Raw genomic sequence first — 12,636 nt, 5'->3', positions numbered from 1 at the left:
CCTCTGCTCTGCTCCACTGGCATTCTGATGACCACCTGGCAGTCCCTTGTTACCGTTTTCAGTTGCTGTTTGGCAACAACTTTCTAGGAGAAGGTGCTGGTACACGGTGCCGGGGTGCTGAATAGCCTTGGGCAAGTTACTTAATCTCTCAGCTATGAGGTGAGAGCAGCTGTGCCTGTAGAAAGGTGCCGGGAACAGGAGAGCATGGACGTGATTCCCCTCCGCGGGCCTGCGTACAAGCCTCCAGGCCTTCGTGGGGATGGATGTCTGCTGGGCAAACCTGATACGGCCACAGAGAGAACCTTCACGTCTCCACCATGAACCTTGCGGGTCCCCCCGGAGGAAAAGGCATCAGTGTGTGCCTCTCCAGTGCCCCCCAACCACCTGTCCCCTTGGTGGTCTCTGCCGCCTGTGCCCCCTCCCTGCTCTCCGCTGCTCTGGGGGAGATGCCCCTCCCCATCGGGTGTGCAGGTACCCTGAGATCCGGCCCCGCCCTTGCTGGCTGTCTCCTCACTCCCCATGCCTCCCCACAGCCTGCACGTCTCCCAGAGACACGACGAGTGACTCTTCCCAGGATCAGTGCAGTTGAGACGTGGCTCACACACCACCTGTGGGGACGCCTTCCCTGAGCAGTCACTCCCAGGTCGCCCATCCTGCCGCCCTCTTTTGATTCTCTGAGTAGCAGCCGTCAGTGTCGCCTGCGTCGTGTGCGCCTCCCGCTGGGCCCCGTGCAGGGCTCTGTCGCTTTGGCCGCTGCCTCTCTGGCCTCCAGGGTCGTACCTGGTGGGTGGCTGACACTGTCCTCTGTTTGCCACCAGATTCAACAAATAGTAGCTGCTTCTTTTTTTTTTTTTTTTTCTGGCCCCACGGCATGCGGGATCTTAGGTCCCCAGCCAGGGATCGACCCTGCGTCCCCTGCAGTGGAAGCGCAGAGTCTTAACCACTGGACCACCAGGGGAGTCCCAGTAGCTGCTTTTGCTGTTCAAATTGGAATGTGTCTACGTGAATGAAGATGTATATATGTGCTAGTTATAGATAGGGTTAAAATGGTCTGGAGGGGATTTGACAGCCACCCTACCAAAATAGGGACCCTAAGGGCAAGTCTTTGTTATTTTCCTTCTGGATTGGAAGGCTGACGAGGAGTCGGTTGACTCACAAATAAAGATCCAAAATGAAGAGCGGCTTCCTTCCTCTGATCCTCTCCGGCAGGTGCGTGGCAGGACTTGGAGCCCACGCTTACTCTCTGGAGGACTCTCAGTGATTTGACTGTGTTCTCTCCTGCTCAGGGTCCTGTGTTAGCAGTCGCTGCCCCAGACCCCGCCCTGTTTTTCTGCACGTTCCCACAGACGAGGGGCTCAGAAGATCTGCATCACCATCTAAGACAGGACAGTGGGTGCACATGCTCAAGCCCCCTGCAGCACAGTGCTTCCCAGGGTGGGTTCCAGTGGGTCTTCAATCCCCCAGTTCTCGGATCAGGGGCCCCAGAGGCAGGTGGGGGTCTGAGACACAGGGAACCCCGAGTGAGTCAGCGCGTCCGGGACCCTCCGAGGAGGAAGGAAGCAGGGGCAGTAGAAGGTCCTAAGGTTCACATGTCAGTGCTGGAAACGGGGGTCTTGGGAATGGCTTTTGTGGAGCAGTTCTCTGTGCACGTGGGCTCCGGGGCTGGGCTGGAGGACCCTTTGCCCCATGGTAGGCAGCACTTCTCTCTGGAGATGAAAAAAAGAGGAACGAACCCTCAAGGAGTTCACATCCCGGAGGGGAAAGGAAACAGGTAGTGATGGGATAGGTGGCTCACCCGGTGGGGGACGCATCGCAGCCCAGACCCTCCTCACGACTTGCCGTGTGGATATCCCAAGGGCGTGTCAGACCGAACACACCAGAGTTACCCTTAGGAGCTGCCCTGCACGGCTTCCGGGTGTGTCCTCTAGGGCGCGAGGTCTCCGGGCACCCCTGGGCCCAGGAATCGCTCCCGACGCCTCTCTCCCTTCTCTGCACTCACGTCCTGTCACCTTTGCCTCCTTGGTCCCTCTCAGGCCCATCTCTCCTGCTGTGCCATCACCGCCCCGATCCTCACTCCCCTCATCTCTCCTCTCCCGAGTGATCCGTCCAGAGCTGCCTGGGCCCCTCCGGTGTGTCCTTTCACCAGGGCCCCTCTCCTCAGCCCCTCTCGCCACACGCACATGTGCGCTCTCACGCGTTAGGTCCCCTCCATGGCTTCCTGCTGCTCCGAGGATGGAACAGTCCTTGGCGCCGCCTGCAGAGCGGGGGCGGGTGGCCCTGCCCGTCCCTCTGGCTGATCCTGGAGCCTGGCCCCGCTGCTCTCTGCACTCCAGACACATGCCTGCCTTCTTTATTTTAATTTACTTTTTAGATTATCATACAGTAATATCGACCTTGTTGTTCTGATGTACGGCTCTGTGGGTCCTAACACACGCCCTAGTCTTCTTGTCATGCTGTGACTGCCGCGCCTCCTGCCCGGGGGCCTTGATTACCGCACTGGCCTGGTCACTCCTCTCTGGGCGCAGACGTCCTCCTCTAGACGTCTGCTCCGCTCCATGCGCTGCGCCCCCGTGCGCTGCGCACCGGTGCCCTGCGCCCCCCTTGCACATGCTTCTGCACAGCCGCCGCGGGCCTCTGGATGCGCGGCTCTGCGGGAACCCGGCCCACGTGGCTCGGCGCTCACGCTGCATCCGCGGTGCCTAGGCCGCGCTTGCCTCTCAGTGGGCGCTCGGGGAACACGCCCTGTGTGAGGAGAGGAGGAATGAACCGTCCGCTCAGGAATGGCTGCAGCCCTTTCCGGAGACCCGGTCCAGTGCCGCGGGGGAGCCGGGGCTGCAATCAGACGGGCTCCCGCTGAGTTCCTCCTTCACCTCTTGTTGGAGAATTTAGCATCATCTGATTCGTTCGCTTAATGAGGATTATAAAACCTACCTCAAGTCCTGCAGTCGGATTAAGTGAGGTGACTGTAGAAGTCTTCGTTAGAAGGAGGCACTCAGTAACTGGCAGCCTTCACCCCACCGTGTTGGGGGGAAGATCCAGTTCCGGAGAAAGGGTGCTCAGGTGTTCACCTGTTCTGAGGAACAGCAGAGCCTTTGCCCCTGTGCCGCTCTGCGTATTCAGGTTGCGCTGGGGAGTCCCCCGCCCTCCCTGCGGTGCGGGCCGTGCGCCCCGCCTGCTGCCCCCGCGTCCCCGGTGCCGCCCATAAGGACTGCGGTTCTGTCGGTGCTGAGCAGGGAGCTGCCACCTGCCCGGAGCGGCCTTCCACCTCGCTGACCAAGCCCCTCACTCGCGAGCCGGCTGGTGGAAAAAGAGCTAAAAGCCCGGCCCAGAAGGCCCTCTGGGACTGGGCCGCCCCTGAACGTGACCCCCTTTGTTGTCGCGGTGTTGGCACCGCAGGGGGCGGGGGGCGGTCAGGTGCCACAGGTGCTCAGCCTTGTGGGAAGCCTCCCGCCCCCGCCCACCTCCATCTCCGAGCAGAGAGGGAAGCGCAGACGCGCGAGGACCCGAGGGAGTCTGGCTTGCGGGGTGGGAGCGCGCCGCCAGGGCCGGCAGCTGTCGGAAAGGGTGCCTCTGTGGATCTCTGATGACGGCGTGTCTTGCTTCCCCAAACCTCTGTGCAGGAGCGTGTCTTTTGGGAGGAATCCTCTACTCCTGGCAGTTTCCTCATTTCAACGCGCTGAGCTGGGGCCTCCGCGAAGACTACTCCCGGGGCGGCTACTGCATGATGTCGGTCACCCACCCGGACCTGTGCCGGCGCGTCGCCCTGCGCCACTGCCTGGCCTTGGTCGCAATGTCCGCCGCGGCCCCAGCCCTGGACGTCACCACGTGGACCTTCCCCGTCATCGCCCTCCCCATCAACCTGTACATTTCCTACCTCAGCTTTCGGTTCTACAGGGACGCAGACCGGAAGAGCTCCCGGAAGCTGTTCTTCTGCAGCCTCTGGCATCTGCCCCTTTTCCTGCTGCTGATGCTGACCTGCAAGAGGCCGGCTGCGCAGGGCGACGCGGGCGGGCCGCAGAGTTGACGGCGACCGGCGCGTGGGGAGGAGCAAAAATCATCCAGGGAGACGCACAGGGGTTTTTTTTTTTTTTCCCCCTTTGCTGTTAGGCAAGGATATTTTGGTAATTCCAAAGCACCGGGAGAGAAGTCGCTGTGTTGAGAACAAGATTGTAAACTAATTTGGTGCTCGGTGATCACTCGACAACTCTTTGCACGGTGATATCCAAAATGCTCCCCAAATAAGAATTGGGTTGGCTCCGCAGTTTTACGTGACGAGCGCATTTCTCTTTGAGGGTCTTTACAGAGCTCTTCCTCTAACCCCACCCACTTTGTCCTCTCCCTCAGGTAGAAGTGCAAGCACACCTTCCTTTCTTAGCCCCTCCACACACACTCCCCAGGTGCCGACCGGGGTGGCCGGACGAGGTGCACACTCGCACTCTGGTATCTGTGGTTCCGTGGCCTCTGGTCCCTCGCCGGCTGTCAGAAGAAATGCAGGCTGCCAGTCGCAGCCCCCCTTCCTGTGAATGAGCCAGGGCCCCCGGGTCCACCTTCCTCTGTCCCACACACATCCTCAGCCTCATTTTCCCTCAGACGATAACAGAACGCCAAGGACATGCTGCTGCCCAGCCTCTGCGGGAGGAATTCCAAACGGTTGTCTGGGGAATCTCAGACCAGACCACCCACTGCCCACCCTATCACGTATCAGCATTTCAGAAACTCCAAGGAATCAAAGGCATCTTTAAAGTTCACTTTAAAATATCAGAGGTGTCAGAGCGTTTCTTTCTGGAAGGGTCATGCTAGACTTAAAACTAGAAATCCCTCCGGCTCTGATCCATCTCGTCCTCTTTAGTCACTGCTGCGGTCATCAGCTCGGCTCAAGGCTGAGTGAGAAGGGAAATCAGAAAGGGGCCAGCCGGCCCACATAGCTCACATTCTTGTCCCTTTAGTGAGGAACACATTTCCATCCTGCTGTCTTCTAAATTCAGAAATTAGCCTCCACACGTCCAGCGGCTTGGAGAGCCAGAAGCAGGAGCTGGACTCCGGATGGGGGTGCTTAATGGTCCTGGGAGGCGCATGGGTCCCCGCAGACAGGGCTGGCCTCCGTCCCAGCAGTCTCCTCAGCCCCCACACGCACCGGCTTGTCCACTGTCTGTCCCGTTTGCCCGAAGGTCTTGAAGCTTAACAGGATACTTTAGTTACTCAGTGCCCCGGAAGGAATCCATCTGGGAATTTATGCAACACTTAAACAGTGCCTGCAATATGCCTGTTCTCTCAAAACTCCACAGCGATTGCAGGTAGCATGTGATTTCTGTCTCTGCTTACCTGAAACATCACCTCTTGGCTGCATCCAGGTGGCACTGTGGGAACTGGCATGAGTGTGTCTTGCGGGGACATCCACAGCCCTCAGATTTGTAAAGCGAGTCGGTTCTCTTCCTGCTGCAATAAACCAGCACCTTGAACCACAGTGTGTGTGGCGTCATTCCACTCCATCTCTGGTTCCTGGTGGAACCGATAACACTTGCCTCACTTTCATGAGCTGGGAGGGGAGCAGAATGCCCCACCCGGAGATGTTTCTTATTGAGGGGGTGGAAGCAAGCAGCCTGCGCTCCCGAAAGAATCCGCCTGACACCCACCCTCTGCTCTGGATCACCTAGTCTCTCCCTTCCTCTCCCTTCAAAACCATCGCCCTAGAAATGGTCCTTGAGGCCTCGCTGACCTCCTCACTTGTCGTTCCCCGGCTCAGAAAATACAGTGCCCAGTGTGCAGTCTGCACAACCAATGATGTCTCAGCTCCTTGGTGCTCAGACCCCAGGATGAGACCCTTCCACGGGAACCCCTCACTGCCACCCCCACCCCCACCCCACCACCGTGCTGCTTCTCACACCTCCCTGGGGCTACCCTGTGCTCAGACCACCACCTCCCCAGACCCCTGTCCCTTCATTCCTGCGGGAACGTGGAATTCACGCTCCCATGACCCCCTCAGCCCTAGAGCCCAGAGAGCTGCTCGGTCACCTGGGCTTCTGACGTCCCGGGGCTTCACCTCCACAGCCGGGTGTTCTGACCCTGGCCGATGACCAGTAGCATTTCCCGCACGGTGAAGCCCGTGTGTTTCAAGCATCCCTCGGCAGGTCTCTGGGAAATCCTGTCACCCCACTGGGGAGACAGGAGCACGTGCAGAGGACCTCCCAGGGACCCAAGGTTAAAGACGGGAGGGTCTGAGTTTGCTCACCCTGGTGACTCCCTGGCCATGTCAGGAGCCCAGCCTGGGACGCACTGTCTGGACCTGATCTGCAGAGTTTCACTCAGCCTGTCAGGCCAGTGGCTGCAAGGACAGGACTCAAGCTGGGGGCCCTGACTCAGGAGGGGGGCCACACGGGTAGGAGCAGAAGCCTGTGCTTTGAAACGGGATTGCACTTGGCCTTTATTTCATAATATGGCAAACTAATGACAAGGAAACGGGTCATGTCCAGTTTCCTTATTTAGCTTTTTAAGAAACATGATTCCTAACACGCTATTCCTTCTGACTCTGGGAAAATTGTACCAAGTTCCTTTTAGTGAAACCACTGTATCCGTTGAGGATAAAACCAAATTTCACCAAAGGGTCTGTCTCTGTAGGCCGACAGTGAGGGGGATGCTGTTCGTTGCCTCTTCCCAGGATTGGTTTGTGTTTTCAGACATAAAAATAGGGTCTGTCTTGCCCAATCAAAACACCTTTATTGCGCTTTAAATACACTTTGAGTGCCCCATGCCCTGATGCTAGAGGGAAAAAACAAGGCTGTCGGAAACTGTGCTTTGCTCTGCGGATGTACAGAGTTGAATTTCCCTCTGACCGTGTATTTTTTCTCAGTCCATCCTCACTCCTTTTGCCTTGTTAAGAAAATAGCTAGGACTCAGCACTTCTCTGCCCCATGGCAGTGCTGGGACCAGAGCAAAGGTTTTTCTGCTTGCTGACGCAGGTGTGATGGGAGACTCACTTCTCTGAGTTCAGCTGGAGTCAGGGTCTCCGTCCTCTGACCTCCACCCACCCCCCTCTCCCCAGCACACTCCTGTTACAGCAGGACACTTGTAACTGATGGCAGGAGGGACTCAGGGGAGAAAGGTTTTCAGGAAATGCTCTCTTGACCTTTCTAATGACATGCTCACAGCCCAAGAGATTTTGACTTAAAGACGAACTGGGTTGGGATGTTGCCTTGCTTTTTCTCTGGAATCATCAGCCAGCTAGCGATCATCCCCAAAGCTCTTCGTGTCCGGGGCACGTTTTCTCCATCTGTCTTGTAGGATCAGTGGTGTCAACGGACAGGCAACTAAATAAAAAGCAAGTGGAAGACAAACAGGGTCCAGCAATCGACTTGACTGCTGCTCCACAGCACTTTTTCCCCAGTGTCTAGAGCAATGCTTGGCCCAGAGTAGGTGCTCAGTAAGTGCTTTTTAAAAATTATTTTTATTTTTTTTACTTTTTGGCTGCATTGGGTCTTCACTGCTGCATGCAGGCTTTCTCTAGTTGGGGCGAGAGGGGGCTACTCTTCGTTGCGGTGCATGGGCTTCTCATTGCGGTGGCTTCTCTTGTTTGCGGAGCACGGGCTCTAGGTGTGTGGGCTTCAGTAGTTGTGGCACGTGGGCTCAGTAGTTGTGGCTCGCGGGCTTAGTTGCTCCGTGGCATGTGGGATCTTCCCGGACCAGGGCTCGAACCCGTGTCTCCTGCATTGGCAGGAAGATGCTTAACCACTGCGCCACCAGGGAAGTCCCTCAGTAAGTGCTTTTTGAGTGAATAACCCCATCTGGGCTACGAGAGGCCCCTGTGGTCAGAAGGACAGGGTCTGTTAGCCTGGGATCAAGAAGGAACTGATTCGGAAAGCTGTTTATAACAGGCGGTTTCGTGAGAGAAAATGGCTTATAAACCATCCTTATCCCACTGCTGGGACAGTCCCCGTTCCCACCCCACCCGCAGGACAGTCCGGGGCTGCACCGACCAGAGGCCCCCCCCCACCCCCGCTTCTAGACCAGCACCCACAGCTTCTCTTGTTTCTGGAATCTCCCTTCTCTGACTTCAGACCATCCCCCCCACCGTTCCTGCTGTGTCTCCCGGGGCACCTGTCAGTGTGCAGCCTGCAGGTGTTACTCACCTGTCCATGCACCGTCTCCCTGCCCCACCATCAGATCCTAAGCCCAGCAAGGCAGAAGCGTCTGCTTCTCATTGCTGGATCCACGGGCACCCAGAATAGAAGGGACTTGGGAGTGCTCACGAGGCGGGTGCGCCGTCAGTGAGCAAAGGAATGAGCGGGTGGCTTTAGGGCAGGTGCTGGGGCCGGAGGGACACTTGTCTCGGCTCCACTGGGACCAGCACAGGGTGGGGGGGTGAGTAGGGCACACACCCCATGTGACTGAATCCAGGGCAGACGCAGCTCTCGACCTGTCTTGTGAAGAAAACAGCCACGGTCGAGCCAAGATGATGACTATCGTTCCTTCCAGATGTTACTCGGTCTTTGTTTTCCAAAGGGTGGTACACTTTCGCTCTTTCCTGTGTCTTCAGGGCTGTCTTGGCTTAACGACTAAGCAGCAAGGAGTTCTTAGTCAAGTCGGCTTCTTGGCCACGATTTTTCTTGCTCTCTCTTTTTGCTTTTTCAAATGCGTTAGCAGAGAATCTAGTGTCTAGCTCCATCTTCTTCCTTAATCGTCACCCACCTCCGGCGGGTGAGAGCCAGCCCGTGCATCCAGGTCAGCTTAAAGGAATGGGACCCCGACCTGGCGCATAAGCTGGGTGGCTGCCTAGGAAGTGGAAACCAAGAGAGGGAGGATCCCAAGTGCGAGACGGCAGGTCGGCCAGGCCGGGGGTGAAGATGGAGTGCCAGGGTCTTGGTAAAAGCCAGTGTGTCCTCAGCAGACAGCTCCTACCCGACAGCTCCTCTCTCTAAAGCAAAGCCCAGAACACAGCTGGGGATGGGCAGGAGGGGGGAGGGGAGGGGAGCAGAGGAAACTTTGGAGGAGACAGTGCTTGGCTGAGTAACCCTACCCCAAACACCTAAAGAGGGGCCAGGTGACAAGACGAACAATCCTGGGAGCATTAGCTGGGCTAACACAAACACCACCCTCCACCCTTCCCACCCTCAACAAACAGACAGACACAAACCAAACAAAGCGTCAGTGAGGGGAGAGGCACCTGCCCCTCTGTCATCTGCTGAGCCAGTGACCGTCCACGTGCCGTGAGCCGGGCCTGCTGTGGGACAAAGGGACGAACCCAGCTTCGGCCGCGACCCCCAGGAGCTTACTCTCTGGAGAGTTCTCAGGGAGGGAGTGGAAGGCGCATTCCAGCTTCTTCCCCAAAGTCCTCCGCTTCTAGGTGCTTTGGCCACAAAACTAATTGGCCGGGAGGCAACTCTGCTGAAAAGATAAAATAACAAAAAATAAAAGAGGGACGTTAAAAAGGACATGATGGTACATGAGAAACGAATAACAAAATTAGAAAGACTATTGCAAAATCAAAATATCTGAATACATTTTAAAGGTGTGTAGGGAATTCTCTGGCGCCAGTGGTTGGGACTCCGGGCTCTCACTACCGAGGGGCCTGTGTTCAATCCCTGGTGGAGGAACTAAGATCCCGCAAGCTGTGCAGCATGGCCAAAAATTTTAAAAATAAATAAATAAAATTTTAAAAGATTAAAAAAACTGAAAAGGTGTATAGATTCACGGCAGTACTGTGCAAATAACTTCTTTTATTTTGTGGGTTGGACCTCAGCGCTTGTCTTCCAAGTCCTTCATTCATAGTATTAACTTTTTTTTTTTTTGCTTGGTGGTTCATCTCCTCGTTTGGCATCACTCTTTTTATGTTTTGCTAAAATCTCTTCCTTCATTAAGAGAGGTATCTGTTTCCAGACAGTGGGGTCCCAGCTTGCACCCAAACTGTCTCGCGCCGTGAAAGCCTCTCCCCGCTTGGTGCCCTAGACACAGTGTCACGTGTCCTCTGACCGATGTTCCGACGTCCTACAGGAAACGGGGGTCTAGCTCTGCACCTTCGAGGTCCTCGGCCTCTTTCCCCTCCAATGCAATGTGTTTCAAAATAAGAAACCAACTCTGGGGGCAAAGCATCGTCACCCATCAGCTCCAGAAAGCCATCTATAACGTCACTGGCTGGAGAAGGGCTAGCGCATTTCAGCCAGCTGAGATCAGGCACGGCTCGATCCAGGCGGCAGAATCTCTCTCCACTTGCTGTTGTCACCACTCTTGGCAGGCTCTCTCCCCTTAAGAAGCAGACACCCCTTAAACAATTATTCATTCCTTTATTCACAAATACTTGTTTGCTACTTACCTCGAGTGAGGTGCTGGGGTGCAGAAGTGAAAAAAACAAACCCCCCTGTCTTCCTGCCTGGGATATCTTGAGAAGAAAACAAAAGCCCCCGGTAAATGTGGTTGCCTCCTCGGTGGGCCACTGGGCGACTGGAGCCAGCTGCTTGTTCAAACCTAAAGAAAAAGAAAGTGGACATTGAGATGCTGGCCCTGTTTGGCCTGATGTAGGGTTTGTGCTGATTCCTGACCCACTCGGCCTGGTTCACATCGATCAGCCCGCATGCAGGACGCAGCCGTCCCCTCCCACCATGAAGGTTTGAGGAACTCGGTGAGACGAGGGTGGACAAAGGGGAATTACACTGTACTGGGTTGACCAAAATGTTCCTTCGAGGTTTTCGTCACATTTTCTGGCAAGCCCCGGATGAGCTTTTTGGCCACCCCATAGTTTGGTCCTCGGAGAGGCCTTGGGGTCAAGGGCCATGAGGAAGTGGGCCCAGGAGAGGCGCTGGGAAAGGGGTCCCAGCGAAGGCAGTGCCCAGCGGCTATGCGGACCCTCAGATGCCACTGCCCATCACCACGATAAGCCTCTCCTGACCGCCTGACACCTGTGGTCCCCGACTCATCGTAAGGAAGGACCTCCTTTATATACAGACCCGGGTGAAGGTCCACTTATTACAAGACCATTAACAAGGTGAAAACCCAGGGCGTTTTACTACCTGCTCTTTACACCAAGTCAGCCGCACCCCTGGGACTTCCCAGGCCGGCACCCTCTTCGGGGTGGCAGGGCCACCCTCAGAGCTAAGTCAGTCCCGTCAAGCACCTTTAAGGAGCCTCAGCACCTTTAAAGTCAGCTGCTTTCTTCTCCAAGCAAAGTGCTTCTTAGAAGACACTTCCATTTTCTCAGGAATCGTTTAGGGAAAACTTTGGATCAAAGAGCCAGGAATGAGCCAGGCAGGTCCGTTTGCCAGTAGCCCCAACCCTAAGCTTCCGTGGGCATTGGGGTCCCCGTGCTCCCTGGCTCCCCGCCAACCACCCGGCTCCTGCCCAGACACACGGGACAGGAAAGCATCAGCCGCAAGCCGGGCTCCCTTGGAATTGTCCCTGCCCCCTCATCTAGAAAGGGACACTTGGCATTCTCGCGAGGCATTTTCATGCTAATTTGTTTAGTCCAAAAAGAGGAGCCCAAACAGATGTGGTCCGTTTGGCGGGGATGTAGTGCATTTGTTAGTCAGTGCGAAAGCCTCCTTGGCAGGAGATTAAATATTACCCTGGCTATTCACGAACACTTCATATTTCAAGAAAGGAAGGGAGGCTAAGGCTGCGTCCTATAAATCAGCCTTTCGAAGAGGCAGAAAGAGGCAAACATTTGATAAGTCTATGTCGTCGTGCTCAGAGATCAAAGGCGCTACCGTCTGTACTCATGCATCCGGCATTCCGGCAGCAGCTCTGACACACCGAGGCTGGGCCGGCTGGGGAGGAAAGGATTAGCCAGTTCTGATCTATGATCAGCTGGGTCTCGGGAGAAGTAGGAGGGTGTTACGGCTGAGTTCTGGGCTGGCTGCGGCAGGAGAGGCGGAGGGCCACCCCCTTCAGGCTCTCGCTTGGGACGCTGGTGCATCTGCTCCCTGAACCCACTTCACTTGGAGACAAACGTGACCAGGGATAGACCCGCAGCCCCCAGCATCGAAAAGCTGAAAATACCTTGGCTGTTGGGCACAGCAGGAGGCCAGGTGGCCAGCCCCCTATGCGGAGGGTCCCACGCCAGCCCGGGGCTCCCTGGGTCTCAGGCTGCTCTCACCACCCTGGGCCACCCCTGGGCCTGTCCCACAGCCCCGTCCCTTTACTTGCATCCACTTTGCATTCCGCCAGCTTCTCTTTTACGCAGGGGTACCATTGGGAGCCCCAAGGAATGTGCTCCAGAAGCCCTGACCCTGGTGCCCATATGGACAAAAGGACAGTGAACACAGATGGACGGACATCTTCCTGCAAACACCACGGGTTAGAATTGAGCCACTTGGTTCATCTTCCCCAAGAGCACAGACCAGTCAGTCCCCACCATCTGGTGTATTCAGCTATCGCCTGTGATCTAGATTTATAGGGTGGCCACTAGGATTTTCCCACCTAATTACTTGAGATCTGATACGGTCCCTTCAGTGATTATAATTCCTGATTCCCAGATGGATGCGGCTGGAAGGTTGGCTCCATTTCCAGGAGAGTTAAAGGAAGCAGGATGGACCCAGGGCCTCTTGCCCACCTTGAAGTGCCAACAGGTGTTCTTAAGCTGCAGGAACGTGAGCAATCTCAGCAGACACGGACAGAAATCTTTTTCTCTTTTTGGACGACACCGGTCACAGC

General features: G+C 56.0%; 1 protein-coding gene across 3 annotated transcripts in view; it reads left to right on the top strand.

Annotated features, from left to right (window-relative positions):
• LOC116745214 (protoheme IX farnesyltransferase, mitochondrial) overlaps positions 1-5,464 on the top strand; it is a 110,430-nt gene extending 104,966 nt beyond the window's left edge. For all 3 annotated transcript variants that reach the window (XM_032615760.1, XM_032615759.1, XM_032615758.1), the window contains one exon: positions 3,621-5,464. In XM_032615760.1, the coding sequence (XP_032471651.1) occupies positions 3,621-4,107 (487 nt within the window). In that variant the 3' untranslated portion in view covers positions 4,108-5,464. The remainder of the gene's footprint in view (positions 1-3,620) is intronic.
• The last annotated feature ends 7,172 nt before the right edge of the window (positions 5,465-12,636 follow it).

Source organism: Phocoena sinus, chromosome 20 (genome assembly GCF_008692025.1).
Source record: "Phocoena sinus isolate mPhoSin1 chromosome 20, mPhoSin1.pri, whole genome shotgun sequence".
Taxonomy (NCBI): Eukaryota; Metazoa; Chordata; class Mammalia; order Artiodactyla; family Phocoenidae; genus Phocoena; species Phocoena sinus.
Note: the sequence above shows the minus strand (reverse complement) of the source record. Positions and strands in the feature narration are given on the sequence as shown.